The 22,804-nt window shown below is 34.7% G+C and overlaps 1 protein-coding gene across 1 annotated transcript in view; it reads left to right on the forward strand.

The window, feature by feature from the left end:
* Positions 1 to 22,804, forward strand: part of LOC137395283 (NAD(+) hydrolase SARM1-like) — a 56,852-nt gene that overhangs the window by 10,030 nt on the left and 24,018 nt on the right. Inside the window, exons 2-3 of the mRNA XM_068082164.1 lie at positions 12,012 to 12,187; positions 20,214 to 20,366. Of these exons, the coding sequence (XP_067938265.1) occupies positions 12,012 to 12,187; positions 20,214 to 20,366 (329 nt within the window). The remainder of the gene's footprint in view (positions 1 to 12,011; positions 12,188 to 20,213; positions 20,367 to 22,804) is intronic.

Genomic DNA, 22,804 nt, shown 5'->3' on the forward strand with positions numbered 1-22,804 from the left:
GGTGCAAAATATGTGGAAATGGGATTACAATCTCTTAAAAGCTCAAAAATGAAGAATTAATCGCCGCTATCACGGGACCTCCGTAGATTAGAATCTCTTTCCAAAACGGCTCAAATGTGACGTAGTCGTACAAGATGGTTTCTGTTTACACTTTCACGCAACTTCATTTCATCGAAACATTTTCACAAATATACTTCACGCATTCAATAAAACCATGTCTATTGTTCTTACGCGTCTATTTCATCATCATTGTAATGCTGTCACTTTCAGCAATGATATCTTATAACCTACCGTGAAAATTCGTTTAATTTTTTAACCTTAGCGCGAAGGAGTACATATTATTGTCTGATGAGCCTGTTGATCACCTGCGATAATCGAAAAATGCTGCAGAAATTGTTCGTGCTGTTTGGCAGGAAGTCTGGGTCACATGATCAGATTACGACCAGACGATTAGACAAGATGAAACAAAACTGTAAAGTAGCGAGCATCTATATTTGATACAAGGTCTTCAGTAAAACCCGAAGTGTTTGTCATAAACTAGTGCTACAAGAAGTTTTATATTGAGCATTTTATTGGCCTTTCAATTCACGTGAGAACATCACGTGACAAAACAATAACCATATGTAATGACTACGTAAGAGAAATAAGCTGATTTCAATCTACGGCGGTTTTGTGATGGCGGCGATTAACTGTTCGTTTTATAGCTTTTAGGAGCTCGTCATCACATTTCCACATATTTTGCACCTACAACACAGCAGAGTAAGACATGGTGAATCTTTTGATACCAAATAACTGTAATGTGAATTTTGTTGCAAGTCAATCTTTAATGGTTACCAAGGAGATGGACAATGAAAGACTTGCTTCGAATTGTTGCATTTAACAGTTAGGGATTGCATGTAAAGTTATGAAAGTTAATCGTTAAATTTTATGCTCATAGCTATGTATGACTTCACCACAGCAGCGATTATTATGTAGTTTTAATATATTATACACCTTTTATATGTCACTTGAAAATATTAGTTCTACTAAATATGCTTTTGACCTTTGAAACTTCTAATGCATAGTATAAGAGAAACTAGTCTGGAAATACTAAATACGGAAACAAGAATAATTACTTATAATATATTTACATGAGTCAAGATTGATCATGAAGTTTTGAAAAGTATATTGCAACATTTTAGCAGTTCTAAAGCAAAAAATAACTTCTATTTATATAGAACACTCTATTAATAATCTAGGAATAACTTGAATAAGCCCAAAACCTTTTCCCCCACTCATATTTAAAACTATTGTTGTGTGAAACTTATTTTATCTGAAAACTAAAAGCTTAGTAGCATTTAGCTCTCTTAGTAGTAGCATGTAGCATGATCTTATCAAATCCTCAAGTATATAAACAATCACTACTTTAACTACCACATTTGGTTTGATTACTCACATTAACAATTCTCAAAAGCCATCTATATATATAAACCTCAGTGTTTGTCTGTCTGTCTGTCATTCGTGCGTCCAGTTACATTGATAAAGTTATAGGAATGAAAAATCCGCTTCACAATATGAACTTAAAACATCTGTAGGCAAGCGTGGTATCCACTAGGCCAAGCGGCTAAGTTGCTATACAATAGAATAATTGTAGCCATACTCATAACACAGGTTAAAAAACGCACACTTGAAGCGTTTGCAAAAATGCTATTGGTTAATTACTACTAGCAAACTTGAAGATCATGATTTATTACGATTACAAGAACAATTACAGCTTCACAGCTTTTCTTATAGTAAAGATTTAGACTAGCTTGAGTTATTAGCTTGAGTTGCTCAGATTCCTTGGGTAATTATTTTATTACCCCTGCAATGCTGGGCATTCACCTAGTATCCCAATGAAACTCTGTTGTCAAAAAAACTCCGAGATAAAAAGTTGACACTAGTTTCCAGGTTATTTGGTTGATTCGTTATGACCACAAGTGTCTGATGACCTTCCAAACTTTGTCCCAACAGCTTAGCCTAATGTTTCCACATCTACCTTTTTATCCGCTCTCATTATATATATATTTCTTTCCTTTGGTTTTGTACCTACCCTAGGACACTTATATTTTGCTAGTACAGTGAAACTCGGCTAACTCGACCTTCACGGGACCGAGAGAAAGTGTTCGAGTTATCAGAGCGTTCAAGTTATGAGAACAGTGTCACAAGTGCATGTATTTATCAGTACATATACAAACTATATATAAATCAAAAGCATTGATTGCTTGTTGCAAGTTAAGGGGCCTCTCATGTAATGTTTTAGCAATTTTCCCACGACCAAACAGAGCGAAGCGATTGGTTGGGAGATTTATGATAAATGCACATGTGCACACAACTCCCAAAAACTATTCATCAACAATGAGACGAACCCTTGAATCAAAATTTCATCAGCAAATTTAACCATCGTTTTGTAGAGTAATTAAAGTATAATAACAATACAAAACACATACAAACCTATTTAAATATGTTACCAAGTCTTTGTAAGCCGTCGTTATTATCTTAAAACTTACCCATCTGATCGGATTATACACAAATAGACAGATTTATTTGGACGAAAATCGTTATTAAAACTTGTCAAGCCTCACTTTTATAAAAGTTAAGACCGGAAATTGAAACGCCGAGCGACAAAGAATAGAACGATTAAATCGTGCGCATTTCACGAAAAAATAACGTGCACTTTTCACCAGTCTATAGCATTGTCGAAGGTTTCGGTGATTAACGTAGGAGTATTGAAATCGTTTCATTTTTGCCGATTTCAAATTAACTGACATTTCAGACACATTTGAGTACTTGGGTATTCTAACTGATGTCCAACGCAGTGTAAGTAAAGGATATGACGATGATATTTTTTTCTAACGATTTTTATGAGATTACGATATTTAATTATATGTTTGGATACTTCTTGATACTTTTTGATATTGTTAGCTATGACGTTTTGAAATGTAAACGAAATTGTGCATTGGTTTTCTATTATTACTGTATTACTATTACTAAGTTTGGATATTCTTTTTGATACTTCTTCATATTGTTAGCTATGACGTTTTTAAATGTAAACAAAATTGTTCATTTGTTTTGTATTATTACTGTATTACTGTATTAATAATATTGGTTATTCTAATAATATCAGTGCATTTTACTTCTAATATTGCATTTCTCCTATTGCAGGGGAAGAGATATAAACATATAATCTTTTCCTTTCATTATCGCTGTTTGTCATGACCAAACACTTTTTTAAATAGATTTTCTAAAAATCTATATAATAAATATCACTTTTTGATATTGTTAGCTATGACATTTTGAAATGTTAACAAAATTGTGCATTGGTTTTATATTATTATTATATTAATAATCTTGGTTATTCTAATAATATCAGTGCATTCTACTTCTAATATTGGCCAATATTGCATTTCTCCTATTGCAGGAGGAGAGATATAAACATATAATCTTTTCTTTCATTATTGCTGTTTGTTGTATATAATAACACCCACACCCAGTACATTACAGCTACCATTGCAGTTATCCTATTGCACTGCAGTGTCATTTGACTGCTAATATTGCATTTCTCAACCATCAGTACCCTTTCTTTTTTCCAATATCACTTTGGTCGTGGGCTGTATGACAGTGGAATTTCTAGTTATATGAAAGTACAGTCAAACATGGATAACTCGAGCTTCACGGGACCGAGTGAAAGTGTTCGAATTATCAGAGCGTTCAAGCTATCAGAGCACTGTCACAAGTCCATGTATTTACTTATTTATTAGTAGATACATGTACATATATACACACTATAATATAAATCAAAAGCACAAATGGCTTGTTTCAAATTAAATGCTTCTAATGTAAAGTTTAAAACGTTTTTATCAAAAAGTATAGAGATTTTTCTATCACTTGAGATTGTTTTGTTGTTTGAGGTGATGTTATTGCCAGGACGTTTTTTAGATTGACATTGGCAAAACTTGATCGTTGTTGAAATGCTCAAAAGAAAAGACATCTTTTTCTTTTGAGCGTTTTACCCGCGATCAATTTCGCCGATTTTTCTTGAAGTTTATGCAAATATTACCTCACTTTACCTCGCTTCCGAAGGGCGATCGCTAAGCGGATGTTTGGTATAAATCAAATTTCACCAAACCTTTAGAAAAGTCATTGACAAAAATATTTTGCAGGTGGTGGTAATAACGACGCTTATGAATTACGAAAAGTTGAGGTTTACCTCTATGGCTTGGAATAAAGTGATTTTCTAAAGCGATAACAACCGTTTCGGTAGCCGTTGGGCAAAAAGCAGTTCGAGTTAACAGTGTTGAGTTCGAGTTATCTATAGCAATTTATCATTACGTGGGAACGGACCAAAGAAACCGTTCGAATTAACCATGTGTTCGAGCTATCCGTGGGCGAGTTATCCATGTTTGACTGTATAAATAATTTCCTATTACTTGAGATTTGTTTGTTTGTTTTCGGTGATGTGACTGCCAGGGCGTTTTCAGATTAAAATAGGCAAAACTTGATCGCGGTTGAAACGCTCAGAAAAAATGTATTTTTCTTTTGAGCATTTTAACAAAAACCAGTTTTGCCGATTTTTCTTTAAGTTTATCTGAAGGTTACCTCGCTTCTCCTTGCTTATGGAGGGCAATCCCCAAGCGAATGTTTGGTAAAATTTGATTTTGGCAAACCTTTAGAAAAGTCGATAACGGAAATATTTTGCCGATAGTGGTAATAATGACGCCTAAGAACTACTAAAAGTTGATGTTTATCTCTATGACTTGGAATAAAGTGATATTCTAAATCGATAACAGTCATCTCGGTAGCCGTTGGGCAAAAAACTGTTCGAGTTAACGAAGTTAAGGTCGAGTTATCTAAAGCAATTTATCATTGCGTATGAACGGACCAAACAAATCCGTTTGAGTTAACCATGTGTTCGTGCTATCCGAGGGCGAGTTGTCCGAGTTTCACTGTATTTAGTTTCGTGAGTAGCCTACAGAGTAAGATTTCGCGGCAACTTAATTTCGCGGCTCTGATGAGTACGAAAATATAGTGATGTGAAAATAAATGCAGTGGAACAAACATAATTAGATTCCTCAGGTCCAGTTCACTGGTAAAAAAAACTTTTTCAATTTGGGACTAGTTTATATTTGTGAACCGCAGGTAGAAATGTGTGGGTGAGATCGATAATTAAATTCGATCGCTTGCTGCCATATGTTTCTTGGACTATCAATGAACAAAGCTATTTAATTTTGCGTTTTTGCTCGCTCGTTATGATAGTATAGTTTTGCTCATGAAATTTTCGCGAGAGGATGACTCTGCAAAAGTTAGCTGAAGCTAATACATAAGTGTCCTAGGGTAGTAGAGCAATCTCTTTGCTTCGGGGACTCCCGAGTCGTCCATTTAAAAGTTCACTCAATATTTTTATTTTGTCTGCAAGTTGTCTTTTGATTATCTTTTCATTTTTCTAATTTTTTGTACAAAGGGGACTCCATCATATAACAGTAGCAGTATTTGTTTGTGTCTATTGTTTTGTTCTGCATAGCTGTTTCAAGCAATATCTGTCTGTCAACATTAAAGGTTGGAAGTTGATCAGCAGTAAATGTGTAAAAGCTGAAGTACACTGGGAAATAACGAGAGGTCTCATTGATAGATTTGTTGGCAATGATACTGCTGTTGAACATTAGCATATATAGCTGTAATAATGTTTAATATTTATTCTGTGATTGGCTGGCTAATCCTCAGGTAATATGTTTTAAAATGAATTAATAAACTCGGCAAACGAAACTAGCTCCACTTATAATAAAATCTGTCACTCTAAAAATAGTACATTATTAAGAATATAAATATTTCAAAAATAAAATTATTAAAAACAATTGCTCAAAATATATGATCCACATGACTTTCATCGGACCACATGACTTTCATGGGTCTATCACCTCCGTTTCCTCTATAGCCTGCAATTACTGTATAAACAGCAGTGCAGGCCTTCTGCTGTTGTTAATTACTCTAGTCACAGACATCTGTCAGTAACCTATCCTTTGGCATGGGAGGCAGCGATGGTGCTATCAACCTTTGAAATATTTTCATTGGCTAAGAAAAGGCCATCCTCCTTTGAATACTGCTACTTTCGTGTATCCAAGAATGTATGAGAAAGATGCCAGGATACTTGAACTATTGACAGAGTGATACATATTAATCCTTTGTCTTTCGCTTAGACACAATGAACTCTGACTACAAGAAGGTTTACCTGTATTATAGAAGTCTTGTGGTTTATCTATAGCTGGTTACAGATCACTGTAAGCATGGCTATAATGCTGTGAATAGAGCGGGTAAACCTTCTTGTGAGTAGTATTATACTATTGTTACAGCCTTGGCTTCAATGCCAGTCAGAATTTTTTTGGACGTCTTCTAGAGCTCGCCATCGTCGATCTTTTCTCTGAGCATCTGCACCGCCGGTATACCGCTCTGTGTCAAAAAAGAAAAGTTGTGCATACTGGTAATCTTTATTTTATAAAGCAGTTTTGTCAATGACCGTAATTCTTATTGACCGTCAGGATTCGTAATTGCAATTAAAAGACAAGATTTTGTGTAGCCGATGTAAATAGTACAAATGCTGAAGCTGTATTATCATAACAGAAAATAAACAATGATGAGCAATTCCTAAAATTTCGCACATCTCACTTAAAATCTATTACTGGCTCATGCTTTGTAAAACTTTTCTATGAGCAACCATTTATGCTAGTTAATGTGGGTTTGGAATAATGGTATTGCTAGATTGTGCAAACAGCTTTTTGATATGTATTTGCATGAAAAACAAGTTCCTTATAGTAATAAAATGATTATAAGTTACATTAAAATCCTATCAAATCCTTTCCTCGAGGCCATTTCCTCTACATTCTATTTTTGACGTTTCATTTACAAATGGCAAAAACACAAATTTTTCCTATAACATCACCTATTGGGTGTCCAAACTCCTGCATATCCTGCAATGGAGTGTGTTGAAACAACATCAGCTATTTGCAGCTAAATCTTAGCTGAGAAACTTCCTCTTGAGCAATACTTGAGTCGTCGGAATTCTCAATCTGGAAATGGCATGATCCAAAAATGCCTAGAAACTTCTAGAGCCACATTATAATATTCTGTAACTCGTTAAAAATGTACCTAATGAGCCTTTAGCTGTGATTACGCTTTCACTTGATAATTAGGATAAAATGAGGTAGTCTAAGAAACCTTACTTAATATCTTAGAAGTGATATCAGACACTGCAATCGGGAGAATATAAAATAATTAATAACAAGTATGCCTCGCTCATATTCTCCACACTGTTAACAAGGAAAAACAGGCGAAATCATTATACATTATAGTTCAACGTTAGGCGTTTTTCAAATTATTATATCCATCAACAAACAGGCGTTATAGAATGTCGACTTTTAATTTCTTATTGTACATTGTTTATAGATATAACAATTTTTAAAGTTAAAATAAATAAATAAATGTCAATAAATGCTGATGATTTAAAAAAGCATCAATAAAAGTCAGGTTCTCTAAAACTGAAGATATCAACATTCAATCTACGATAGTCTTGTTGTTGTTCAAAGTGCGTAAGTTAAACAAGTTATCCCCCCTCGAGTAGTTGCTATAATTTTGATTGTTTTGTCATTCATAAGTAGCGATAGTGTCTTATTCATCCAAGTCTTATTGTTCGATGATTGATAGATAGATAGATGGATAAATGGATAGATGGATAGATGGATAGATGGATAGATGGATAGATGGATAGATGGATAGATGGATAGATGGATAGATGGATAGATGGATAGATGGATAGATGGATAGATGGATAGATGGATAGATGGATAGATGGATAGATGGATAGATGGATAGATGGATAGATGGATAGATGGATAGATGGATAGATGGATAGATGGATAGATGGATAGATGGATAGATGGATAGATGGATAGATGGATAGATGGATAGATGGATAGATGGATAGATGGATAGATGGATAGATGGATAGATGGATAGATGGATAGATGGATAGATGGATGGATGGATGGATGGATGCATGGATGCATGGATGCATGGATGCATGGATGCATGGATGCATGGATGCATGGATGCATGGATGGATGGATGGATGGATGGATAGATGGATAGATGGATAGATGGATAGATGGATAGATGGATAGATGGATAGATGGATAGATGGATAGATGGATAGATGGATAGATGGATGGATGGATAGATGGATAGATGGATAGATGGATGGATAGATGGATAGATGGATAGATGGATAGATGGATGGATGGATAGATGGATAGATGGATATCTAGTCAATGCCGTTCAAAGCAGATTAGACCATAAAACAAAAAATAAAAAAATAAAAATACTATTCTTTACTAAAAGAATAGTAAAGTAAAATTAAGATTATTGGAAAAACATTACTTTGTTGATGAGATGGTGTTGATGCAGAGGTGTGTCCATGGCTAGGGTAGCCACTTGTTGATGAGATGGTGTTGATGCAGAGGCGTGTGCATGGCTAGGGTAGCCACTAGTTGATGAGATGGTGTTGATGTAGAGGTGTGTCCATGGCTAGGGTAGCCACTAGTTGATGAGATGGTGTTGATGCAGAGGTGTGTCCATGGCTAGGGTAGCCACTAGTTGATGAGATGGTGTTGATGCAGAGGTGTGTCCATGGCTAGGGTAGCCACTAGTTGATGAGATGGTGTTGATGCAGAGGTGTGTCCATGGCTAGGGTAGCCACTAGTTGATGAGATGGTGTTGATGCAGAGGTGTGTCCATGGCTAGGGTAGCCACTAGTTGATGAGATGGTGTTGATGCAGAGGTGTGTCCATGGCTAGGGTAGCCACTTGTTGATGAGATGGTGTTGATGCAGAGGTGTGTCCATGGCTAGGGTAGCCACTTGTTGATGAGATGGTGTTGATGCAGAGGTGTGTCCATGGCTAGGGTATAGCCACTAGTCAAGTTACTGAATACGGAGTATACTTCATTGCTAGTTATTTACTATAATATGCTAACAGCCTGCTATTCACAAAATAATTTTATAACAGAGATACCACCAGCTTTATACAATTCTACAATTATGAGCGACATCTCTGGTAATTTTTCTTTCTATTCCTAAATCTTAACCAGTCATTCTACAGTTATCGACAAAGAATTTATCAAGTCAGCCTTTGTGATTATTTAGTTCAGAATATGTAGGGCTTTGATCCCTCCGTTCGCTTTCATCCTCCATTGTATGGCATGACATACTTTTACTCGAGCCTCCCCACTCATAGAGTATAAAGAAGAGCGGCTAATGAGGGGTTTATTCTCCTCCTGCTTGGTCCTAAACGCATTTGGAATCGAGCTTGTTTACATTTAGTGACGCATCTGAGACGTTTATACAGCCTCTAATACACGCTTATTGCTGACTTGATTAATTAGCAACGCTGCCAGGCAGCTACTCAGTAACCCATTGACTCTTCACTCTTGTAGAGCTGCTAATGTTCGGTAAGTTTTTGTTTACTATTTGCTCCTCGAGTTGTCAAACTTTGAATATATTAGTAAATTTTGTTTCTTAACAGATATGGCAAAATAAGATGCATGTCACAAATTGCATAATAATGAGTTGCAATTTATTGCGGTGAGATACTTTTTATTAGTTCTTTATTTTAAGGTAATGCTACTAGTAATTATCAAATATATCGAAAAGTTCAAGAGCTTCTTTTCCAGTCTAAAAATGCATATTTTGTGTTAAAAATAGTTTTAAACTATCCTTTTGCTTGGTATATGCTAAATTTGCTTTGTTTTTTGTTAAAATAAATTAATTGATTCTGACCAACCACAAGTAGAATATAATTTGTATAATGTAAATTTATTAGCAAACAAAGTCTGGTATCATGGAATTGGCTTTGGCTGTGATTTTGTATGCATATATGAGATAAGGACAGATACTGCAGTGTAAATCCTGCTTGCTATACAAAGTGTCTTTCATTTAGTTTTCTGCATGCTTTCTTACTATAGAAAGTTTTTGTTATATTGTATACTCAATATATTAAGCCTTTTTAGCAAACCCATTGATATCATGTTTTGTCAAAATCACTGCAGCATCAATTGTTAATTATACAAGGAATCCTAATACATGTCTGGTTCCCAACGCTGGTCTTATCGTATCTTTTAGTAAAAACACTAAATGTCACAAACAGTTTTTTCAAGTTGCAAAACTTGTTGAGAAGTGTTTTTGTAATGTAAATGAGTGCGCCATAGTAATCCGCATAGCTGAAAATCTATATAACTAAATTTCAAAATATATACTAAAACTAATAAATTTGGCATTATTTTTTATTTAAAACCAATTTTAAACTACCCTCTAGCCTGCCTTTTGTTGGCAAAATCATCAGTCAAATATTGCATTTGACATGGGTGTTCAAAACAGTAATATATTAAAAGCGTTACAATAATTTTGCAACAATTAGTTAGCAATTGTTGCTATGATAACATTCATAGAGAGTTGTTAATGATAAAGCGTTAGTAAAATCCGCAACATATTATTGGCTCATAGCGGAAGGAGTTGTCTATTCTAAGGGTGCATGACAACTCTCAAATATCTTGGGATTTCATGCAACTAGGAAAGGAATTGTCTTGTAATTTTATTAAAAGGTAGGTTGTGTGACAACTCCTCACTACCTGACAATAATATTGAGTTAAAACTTTATCTAGATTAAAACATTACCTACATAGGGTGTAAACACTTACTGTCTAGAATAGGACATTACCTACATTGAGTGTAAACACTTACTGTCTAGAATAGGACATTACCTACATTGAGTGTAAACACTTACTGTCTAGAATAGGACATTACCTACATAGGGTGTAAACATTTACTGTCTAGAATAGGACATTACTTACATTGAGTGTAAACACTTACTGTCTAGAATAGGACATTACCTACATTGAGTGTAAACACTTATTGTCTAGAATAGGACATTACTTACATAGGGTGTAAACACTTACTGTCCAGAATAGGACATTACCTACATTGAGTGTAAACACTTACTGTCTAGAATAGGACATTACTTACATAGGTTGTAAACACGTACTGTCTAGAATAGGACATTACCTACATTGGGGGTAAACACTTACTGTCTAGAGTAGGACATTACCTACATAAGATGCATATACCAAATCAAGGCTACAAATCAATACAAAATTACACCTAATAGTCAGATTATTTGTAAGTATGTTATATATATTATTATTGGTATTGCATATACTAGACAAAAGGCGCACCAGTTTACTCCATATCAAACACTGTGAATAAAAGCAATGTTTTTGGTGCATTTAAAGCTGTCAAAAGCCACTCAGACCATTGAAAATAGTCAATTAGATATGGCAGGAGATGATGCCTTCAGATAGGTTAGCGCAAAAAACTAATTTGATGGCAGTCATTATGTTATATATAATTTGTTATTGACATGTATTTGTATGGTAATAGCTCTACTATGTCTTTAAAGGCCAGTAATTGTTTATAGAGTGTCACTAAACATTACAGATTTGATATAGAGTGAGAGACGTAAGCAAAGCTATGAAAGCTATTTGACAATAAGGTAGAGAGTTGGCACTGCGGAGTGATTCATTGCTGTGGAACAAAAATTAATGCTGTTTGAATCACATTTTTTGACGCAATATGCAAAACGTGTAGACAAAAAACATGTAATTGGAATATTTAACAGTGATAAACTATGCAATGTGGGTGTATAGGTTGCATGCAAATGCGTTCATGTAGCTCACTGTCTGATAAGTTTATCATTGCCTAAAGCTCGTATGCTAAGCAGTTTCCCTCTTTAGATTGTAAAATTTTATCATTGCGCAGTAATCTCCTACCTTAAAATATCAGGAATTGAAGTAAACATCTTACTAGGGACAAAACAACCAATAAACAGCAAACCAACTATACAATAAATAAAATAACACGATGTGTAGTGTTACATAATTATGTTATATTTTAGCTGGTAGTAATCCTGGAACACCCAAGCGTTGGGAGAGGACTCAGTCAGAGGTCTATCTAAAAGGTCGCACACAACCCTTAAAGAGCATTGAATCGTCCCTGCTGGATGACAGCATGTCCTCAGGCTCTGATACCTCTCTCTCTGATGGAACAGCTAAGGTATCTGAGCATACTAAGGTATGAAATCAGTCACTTCTCCAGCAATTATTTGTTTGAACCAAAAAACACCACAAACATTTTTATACATATCTTTGCTACTATTGCACTATTGTACTAAAAATCAAATTGGGAAGTGGCAAGTATTTTCTCAAATGAATGAAATGTAGAAGTGTATAGTAAAATTTAATACATTCCATAAAATTAATAATTATTTTTATCTTCGTTTCACTTGAGCTGGTCAACACTAGTGACCCAACAGTTTGTGCCAATCTGATATCCACGCCATCATAAATTGGTAGATCTTCCTCAGTTATAAAATCTCTGAACATTATGTGTCAAGAAAACTAGCCAGTTTCTGTTGTTAGAGATATTCACCAGTCTCAGAGGGTAATCATTAGTCAGCCTTGTTAAACAAAGCTGCAGTTTATGGGCTTGACATTTTGAGATGCATAATTTATTACGAAAAAATGAGTAATAAAATTGGGTGTGTTGTTTAACTGAACCAACACATTAAATTATTATAAAAGAAATCAAGATGTTATATCAGTTGGAACTGGATATAATTGGAAGGAAGGCTATCATAGAGTTGTGAAAGGAGAATGTGAGAAAATTATGATAGAAATAGGGAAGGCTATTAACAATAAAGCAGCGCTTCTCTATTCGTTTATATCATCGAATCAGATGTGACTGACGTGGCAATCTCTCACATCCTGGTTTTTAATAAACAAAAAGGCGCAAAGCAATGAAAAACAGACATATTCAGAATATATGAAAAAAATAGGTTTCTAAAAGGTCATTCTAAAAAGTGTCGAGCCTTTACACATATAGCAGCGACATATAAAAGACTTGCTGATAGGTTGTGACTAGCTATAAAAAAATCTTCACACAGATTTTCTACCATGGCAAATACGCTTTCTTCATCTTCACGATTGATTCCTGCACCTCTGCGAACGACAGTTTCCACCTATTGGCGGCCTGAGCTCCTTAATCGGGAAGCCCTGAGTTAGATGGGTGGATAATTAGAAGGCACTAATCTGATGTTTAATTTTGTCGCACCGAGTCGTGCAGCATCGTAAGTTAAACAGGCTAAATAAATGAGCTATCTTTATGAGGTTCCAATTGCAATTATTTTATCTATTACATGTAGTTGACAAGAATCTAACTAACTCTGGTGAAAATCTTTGATTGAGCAAGTTATTGTCTATCAAAGCTGTCTTTGGGAGGAAGTTCTGTCGCTAAAATATTTTTTGGCCTCTACACACTTATGTCTAATCTCAGCTCGACGAATACCGAGTTTTAATCTTGGCAACTGTTACAGACGCGATCTCGGTCAGCTTCCTAACCTAGTCTAGACATTAGAAGGTTAGATGTAGAACACTCCCAACTCCTACGCACGCCTATTTCCTACTAGTAATCAATGTTATCCAGCAGTAAATCTGTTCGCTATCTTTGGATGTTCATTATCCTATTACGTTCATAGAATTATCTTTATCCACTGATTTCATGATCCGCCTCTCACCTTACGTTGTTGATACTTGTGGTGAGTACTCAGGCAGAAGTGCGTGCAGCTTTAGTTTTTTGTTGGCAAACAAAGTTTTTCCAACAAATCTTTAATTAATTCTAATCTTAGAGGTTTCAGTCGAGGCAAGCAACTAAGGATCGATTTTGGTCACTCTGTTTTCTCGACACGGTTAATTCTTAAGTTTGCGTCATCCGCCAGATCAAAACGGCAAAAATCCGCAAGTCAAGCACCTTTATTAAGTTTTATTACTCACAAATTTTTACTGAATATTTCAGGCTTGCAAAATATGAAAACAGTTTTTGCGAATGATGCGCAAGAAAATGTTGTGCAAGCTATTCCATTTTAAACATTTCCTACATTTGAGTCGTTTTTATTTCAAATTCAGTAGTTCCGAATGCGCCACTATAACCTCTGGCTTAAAAATCTTTCTTTTGTAACCAAATGTCCACCTTAATCTGCCGCATGCAAATGTCCATTAAAACATCGCATTGTAACTCAGTGTGCACACAACTCCAAGTCCACATAATCCACACAATAGAAACATAATGTATATGAATGGCAACATCAAACATTCTCTAGTGAATAAATTATTTTATTTAATATGCACATAGCCAGGACTCAAAGACTTCACACAATGAGCTTTGCAAATAAAACAGTAGGTTTTTCATTTCTACAAAAATCTTTAAAACTTCTCAAAATCAAAAACTTGTCTCGTAAGACTCTGCTCTTTACGTTAATCTGATTGTGAATTGTTCTAAACAGTGAGGTTTAGTGATCGTCAAGTTTAGAGGCTGATCCAGCGTAGATATTAATAGCAGCGGTAAACCCTCAGCATCCTGACCGCTTGCTATAACTAGGTTAATTAGTGTAACCTACGGCATCATTCATGATAGATTATATGTATATCTCCCCCTCGATATAATGCTGCCTCTATGAGCTGTCGAGTAGTGTCTGCCCCCACTTCAACCTCATCGTATCTGTCACCTAACTGAGTGCACTTGCTCATCATCACTAATATTCACTTTAGATTCATGTCTTATGTGAGTAGGAAGGATGAAGCATAGTATGCAATGAATATGCCATGCGAAGACATACAACATACATTATGCTCATTACAATATGAATATGCCATGTGAATATGTACATATTCACATATATAACGCTATTTGTTTTGCTTTTACATATTTAGAAACTATCATATGTTTTAGTTTATGAACTTTCTGTTACTACAAAATACAATTCACTATCCTGACTTCTCCGCAATACTATTAGATTAGCAACTTTTAAACACTTTTGTTCAACTCACTCAATAGTTCACGATTTTTGTCTTCTCATTTTTCTTTCGGAATATAACGAAAAACATAATTTTGTTGATGGTAATTACTAATGGCCAATAAAAGTTATACATACGTAATGAACACAGGGAATATATTACATTAAATATACTGTGCAAATAAGTCGTTCTTCACAATTCGTCTTTTTTGCTGGCGCTCTGTATCATGAAATAATACTGATTTCCACATGTTTTTTGATTCGTAAAACATATTTTATGTTATAAGGACATATTTTTATATTGATCTGCTTTTCACAGCAGCTTAAATAGTTTTAAAATTCAAATTTTTTAATGTTATAAGCATGAAACAGAAAGGTAGGTGCTTGTTTTACCTGAACTAACAAAAAACAGTTCACTATAAAATATATCATGCCGGAAAACTTTGTTTTTATTTTACTAGACTTGATTTGACCATTTTTGTTAGAATCATTTTTAATAGCTTTTTATGTTTTAACTCAGTATAATTGAAGTTGTCTTTTCATTCTGTTTAGTGATTAGATTCGTTATGAGAAAGCTTGCCTATTAACTCGCCGTCTCGCTATAACTATCTTTGCTTGCAAGAATTCTTCACGAGCAGCATCTGCAATCTGTTCTTCATCCTCTTTGTCTTTAAGTGATAGTGTAAGCTCATCGATCATATGTGTAATCGGAAGGTCGACTCAAGGAAACTGTTCACTGTTTTCTCACAGCAGATTTTATGTTTCAACAACTTATTCTTTAAGATGATCAGTTTTATTAGAAAGGAAATTAGCAGTTGTACACCCTTGAGTTAAAGTCTTTTATCTATTAAAGCAAATCTTGCCAGAGAGCATCATTAAAACTCAGTAAATCCAGTAAACATTAAACTTTTTGGTTCAACTGCTCTGCGGTGTGACAGATAAGTAACCAAATAAATATGAGCCATTGAAATGTCACTTTCGCATGATGGTACCAGCATTATAAGCAAGGATAGGGAAAGACGACTTCAGAAAATGAATCATATGATAGCTGGTAATGACTTAATGACTGCCCATTAACTCTGACTTTAACTCAGCCTCATACGCAGCTGATTATTCACTCCTGCGCTGCCGCTGCCAAACACAGCTGATCTTACTGGCCTGACCTTATTGCGCTGTCTTTCAACGCTGACTTTCAACGGCTGGCACTAGAGTTTTATTCTTTTTGAATTGGCGGTAGCTACAGTGGCTATATCAATAAGCTTCTGCAGGGAACATTTATGGTTGGATTATATTGTGAGCAGCTCTAGGATTATCTACTCTCTGGTCGTACATTTATTAGTGAAGGTAAGTTTCACGTCTGTACAGAAGTATTAAGTAAATGTATGTGTAATCATTCTCTTCCATCTATACTTACCTAAATTCTATCATTAATTATGACAGAAAATACAGCGAATTATGTAAAACTAGCTATGATTGGAGAATCTTTATTTCATAAAAATAGGTTTTTCCTAACAATTGTACTACATAGATTGCCCTTTTATGGTAATATTCATGAATGCTGATTATTATTCTGCTTGTTGAAATATTTTGTCATGTACACTTTTGATGGTAAGGTTAAGATAACCAGGCGTGAACGCAACGCCGGTTTTGCTGTCATTGCGTGTGGCATAGAGCTAACTAATACCCTGTAAGTTTAAATGCAACTATTTGCCACATAGCTGTCAATGTGTGAAATAGGGTCAGCACTTATTTCGTGGTTTGACTGAAACAATTGGCAGAGCTTGGCAGCTTTCAAATATTGTATCAGATTTTCTTGAAGAATAGACCATGAGTGGCTCTTCATAGCATCAGTTATGAGTTTATAGCAAAACTGCTTGCGCAAAAATATTTTAACATTTTGATAAACATGATAAAGGATTTTAGGTATAACATCATAAGTAGGTATGATAGACATTAAAGATACCTACTTATGTACATTATAAATGTACATAAGTATATATGTACATTATAAATACTTTCTACGTGTGTACTTACCTACTTACCTACTTGGTGTGTTATGAACTTGGCAAGTACTGCTTGTTTCAAAATGTTAAAAAAGGAATATTAAAGTTTTGATAGTGTTAAGTTCGTCTAGTTTACCTCTGTTGTTGATTCCTCAGAAGATTTAGCTACAAAATTTGCATCAACTAGTTGTATGTAGAGTCAATACACTTGTGACAGCAGATATAGGAAAGTTGAGTGCCCTGACAGCACTGGGATGATAGTGCAGCAATTATAAGACAGACCGAAATAATTAGTTTTGTGTTAGTGTTTTGCTGATGCCGTTGTACACTCTAGCCTTATTGGCTCTGGTCTCTGCAGCCGTATGAATAGAGAGTTTGTCAGCCAGCTACCTTTCCTTTTTAAATCCTACTCATTTAAACAGAATGAAGCTAGAGAACTTACCATCCTTATTCAACAAAATATATTTTTATTTTCAGATAAAAATGCATTTTTTGCCATTTTGTGTGGTCAGTTGACGTATAATTCCTCCTTTGAAACAGCATTATACTGTTAACAAAGGTTTTTAGTAAATCTACATAAAAAAACTCACGAGTCTGTAAATTAGTGTCATTGGCAGACACTGCCCAGATTTTTATCATGTCTACCGGCTTTGCATGTAAATCTTAAGACTAATCAATGGATGGGAACTTATCCAGGAAGGTAGTAGAGATGCTGCATGTAACCAACATAAATTTTGACATGCAAGTTATGCCTATTTGATGACCAGGTCTGCGTGTGAGGTACGACCAACGTCTGCCTGCGAACAGTATTGATGTTTATTTTTACAGCGCACATCTATCCATTGTATACAAACAACTACATGTATGTATACACCATTGTCTTCCCGCTGTGAGACAAACTTGACAGAGTATTCTGAAGGCAAATGCCACACTCTGCACAGACACAAAAGCTATCATTGTAAACAAACTAGAAAGGCTGCAATACATATCTGTGCAGAAGGTTATGCGGTGTACTTGTATAAGCTATTACTAACAGATCAAGTTATGACCAGCTATCAATTATAATCATTAATCAGACATGCTAGGAAAACTAATTGCCAATTCATTTGATTCGCGAAAGCTCTAGCCCAACTGATTTGATTCGTTGAAAGCTTTAATGGCTGATATAAGCTACGGCCTAAAATAGACATGACAGACATTGACATATGGAGGAAGGTTAGGATGCTAATCTCTACATCATTTATAACTTGCCACTGACTAGCCTCTTCAAGTTGTTCTCCTGGCAGCAATTATACTGATGACTTATTTCTTTAAACAAGAAACAACTTCTACGTTTGTTGAACAAAATTTGTCTGAATATCACCTACGTTAGTACTCTGGTAGTCTAGAGAGCTGGGAGAGACCGTCAGCTGTGCCAATAAAGCACAGAGAATAAGGATATGCACAATAATTTAAAGTTGGTCGGGCTGTGGTGCTGAATGTTGGCGGTTCGAACTCCATGAGATGTAAGCTTTTTCCCAACATCCAATCATGCCTTAGGACAGATGGACAGACGGACAGACGGACAGACGGACAGACGGACAGATGGACAGATGAACAGATGAACAGACGGACACTGTTCTTATAATAGAAAAGATCAATAAAAAAGCTATCATATTTATGCTAGTTCATACACATATGGTGCAACAGCGACATGAGAGGGCAACAGCTAAAGATCCTTATATGTTAAACTAAATTCAATTAAGATCAGACTTAACCAACATCAGCATATCGTCAGATACAGCAAGCATCACCTCACCACCAAGCTATCAAAACACATGGGGTAACTAAAAGATGTAAATGTGAATTATAATATGGAGTAGTCAATCCTCCATCAAACAATACTACACTCAAACATATCCAAATGATTTGATTTCAGTTATTTGAGAAGATTGTGATAGCCACCTCAAAAAATAATACTAAACTTAAGATCTGAACTGGTATTTAAATGCAGACATGAAAAAAATGTTGTGCTTCAAATCTCAGTGGGATATATGATATAGCGGCCTTTAATCTCTTCATTTCTTCTTAAAATTCAAGCTTTGTGATCTCATATGCAGTAATGTTGATTTAGTATGACTTACTATTCATTGCCTGAGGATTGCTTTATCAGCATGAAACTCTAAGTAACTAAGAAATTTTTTTTTAAGTTGCACATTCAACAATTTATATACGATATACATTACATATATACGTATATACAGTCAGTATTATTAAATACATATATACATTACATACTGTATATATGTATATACAGTCAGTATTATTAAATACATATATACATTACATATATATGTATATACAGTCAGTATTATTAAATACATATATACATTACATATATATGTATATACAGTCAGTATTATTAAATACATATATACATTACATGTATATGTATATACAGTCAGTATTATTAAATACATATATACATTACATATATATGTATATACAGTCAGTATTATTAAATACATATATACATTACATATATATGTATATACAGTCAGTATTATTAAAATGCTAACAAAAAGTATTATATATATATATATATATATACTAAAACTTATCTAGAATGTCAAATTTTTCTTCATTACAAACCTGTTTCGCGGTATCGCTTGTCAGCTGTCTTTGTTCCAAACCATAGAATAACCAACTATTTATAGTTATATAAATAAATATAATTTTTTTTAAACTTTTTGAGTAAAACTTGCAGCCTATAAACTTTAATGTGAGAAAAAATTTAAAGAGTGACTGCTTCTGATTTCCATGACAATGCTGCCGGCAGCCTGTCATCTTTACAAAACAATACTAATATCATGAGTGGCAGTTTTATAAGTTAACAATCGACTGTTCTGCAGCATTCTGTAACAGCTGTTAGATACTCTATCCATCTAGCCACTGTTTTTAGTGTCTGTGCAAACGCGTATTCTACAACCAGATTCACTTCAACACGTAATGCTATGTCTTCATTTCATTTATAGCATAGCGCAAACCTACGCTCTTTGCAATCGTATTTACAACACATAGAAAAATTGCTCAACGTCTTAAGCAACACTGAATTATTTACTTACAATATATACTAAGATTAGTAATATTCGCAAACTAGAATCATGAGAACTTATAACTTTTTGTCAGGAAAATTTCCGATATGCTGCTCTATCGCTTTGCTGATATACTTTCTCTACTGAAGTTAGAAGTTGTCTTCTGTTGGCAGGTATACTGGGATTTACCTGGTGCGGTTGAAGAGACATCGGCAGGTGGAAACATGACAACCTCTCGAGGCGGAGGAAGAGCCGGCCCTGGCAACATGAAGTTTACTTTGCAGACGATACACCAGAAGGTACCCTTCACAGATCAACAAATATTAGTAAGAATGGGTGTATATGTGGGTGAGAATGGCCGCTTATGTGTAGAGTCACCCCGGTTTGTCCGACCCATAAACATAGATATATGCTTTGGGTAATCAGTGCTAACCTTTTTACAATAAATTTGTACTCTCCTTTGCAACCACTCTATCCACTGATTACTTTTGATATTCTAATATTGACCTCGGAAATTTTTCAGTTTAACATTGGTTTTTGAAGGCCCAATAGGTATACGCTGACACAAGCATATACTATTACAGGCAAAATAGTCAATATCTCTGTTGGATACAATTCGTCCCCTGATACTAAGCGTATATCTATAGTATTGACATTATGTCTATCCTGCAAAGATGATGTCTGTAGGTCTGGTTGTGTCTATCTTCCTGAGCCTGTTTTCATGACCTATATCTGTTGTCTGGATGTCTATGATACTGACCATGTCAATGGTACTGAGATCATGTTTATCCCATAGAGATTATGTTTGAGCGTGAGGTTATGTCTATCTTGTTGGTACTGTGTTGGAATCCTATGTCTGTGAACCAGATCTCTGTCGTGATAACCATACAACATAGACATTAAGCTTAAATCAATGCTGCATATTATGTCTAGAAGTCTGAGTTTGTGTCTTGTGTGTACAGCAAAGAGCCAATGCGTATGATACTTCATTATGTTTATAACATTGGTAGTTAGTGAGTGGTAAAGATATAGTAGATATGATGTTGAGCATATACTTATTTCACTTAGTATAGAATTATAGCATCAAGTATAGAGCTATAGAACTATAACACTGAGTATAGAACTATAACACTGAGTATAAAACTATAATACTGAGTATAGAACTATAATACTGAGTATAAAACTATAATACTGAGTATAGAACTATAATACTGAGTATAGAACTATAATGCTGAGTATAGAACTATAACACTGAGTATAGAACTATAACACTGAATGTAGACCTATAACACTGAGTATAGAACTATAACACTGAGTATAGAACTATAACACTGAGTATAGAACTATAACACTGAGTATAAAACTATAATACTGAGTATAGAACTATAATACTGAGTATAGAACTATAATGCTGAGTATAGAACTATAACACTGAGTATAGAACTATAACACTGAATGTAGACCTATAACACTGAGTATAGAACTATAACACTGAGTATAGAACTATAACACTGATTATAGAACTATAACACTGAATGTAGAACTATAACACTGAATGTAGACCTATAACCGCATATAATTAGGTAGCTTCCTCTTCTGTGTATTGCTTGATGATTTGGTTGGGCAACATATTCATGTGACACCATAATGCAACCATTCAGTTAATTACTTCTCAAGGTATACCTACAGCATAAAATATATATATTTATTTTTATTTAGTGCCAGTGAGGTACTGCCATAATTAGCAAAAATATATAATAAAATTTTTGATGTCCACATGATTCTTTATTCTGTCTTACTGCATAATTCAGATAACGTGAATATAACTTTTATGAAAAATTTCCAACCTACGGCGGTTTCTTTTTAACTATTCATTTTTTAGCTTTTGAGAGCTTGTAATCACATTTCCACATATTTTGAACCTTCAACACAGCAGAGTAAGACATGGTGAATCTTTTGATACCAAATAACTGTAATTTAAGCTTTGTTGCAAGTCAACTTTTAAGACAGATACTCTGACTGTGGAACATAGACCTATTAACTTTACTATAGTATAGTTAATAGGTCTATGCTGTGGAATGCTGCTGAACAATGTGCAGCAGTTTTTAGTTGAGAGCAGATAATTCCAACTGTTTATTTCTGTCCACAATCACTGCTGCCAAGGTTCATTGGGCTGTTTTGGAACTGCTATGAATGTGCTTTAAACTTGAACAACGAGTATATTGATGGTCAATATGTCTAAAATTTTAGACAATAACAGTAGCAATAAGCACTACAGTGTTTTGTGAAATCTTTGTGTAAATATAACAACAGTTTGTGACTTTGACTAAAGTTATTTCAACATCATTTTTAATGATGGAAGTAGCAAATGAATTAACAAACGGAGGCCATTACAGCAAACTAGTATTTGTAAAGCTACCATGGGAACCCTGTTACAACAAGCCAGGATATTGGTTTTAATTCTTTCCCTAGACTGAGTACCAAACAATTATGGCCATGATCAAGTGAAAAGATAATTATTAGACTACGAATCCTAAAACTGTGCTAGGCTAGAGAACTGTACATTTGAAATATACTGCTTAGCTATTCTAAAACATCTTTTATAATAGGTGTAGATGGTATAGTCATAGGAGAGACTGCTATAGCATAAGCCAAGCAGATATATAATCATTTGCACTAGTATATGGCCTTATACATACTGGTCATGACCCCATCGCAGCTGTTCAGTCTGCAATACAAAATAAGTTTCAAGGAAATGAATGCA

This window comes from Watersipora subatra, chromosome 1 (genome assembly GCF_963576615.1).
Source record: "Watersipora subatra chromosome 1, tzWatSuba1.1, whole genome shotgun sequence".
NCBI lineage: Eukaryota > Metazoa > Bryozoa > Gymnolaemata > Cheilostomatida > Watersiporidae > Watersipora > Watersipora subatra.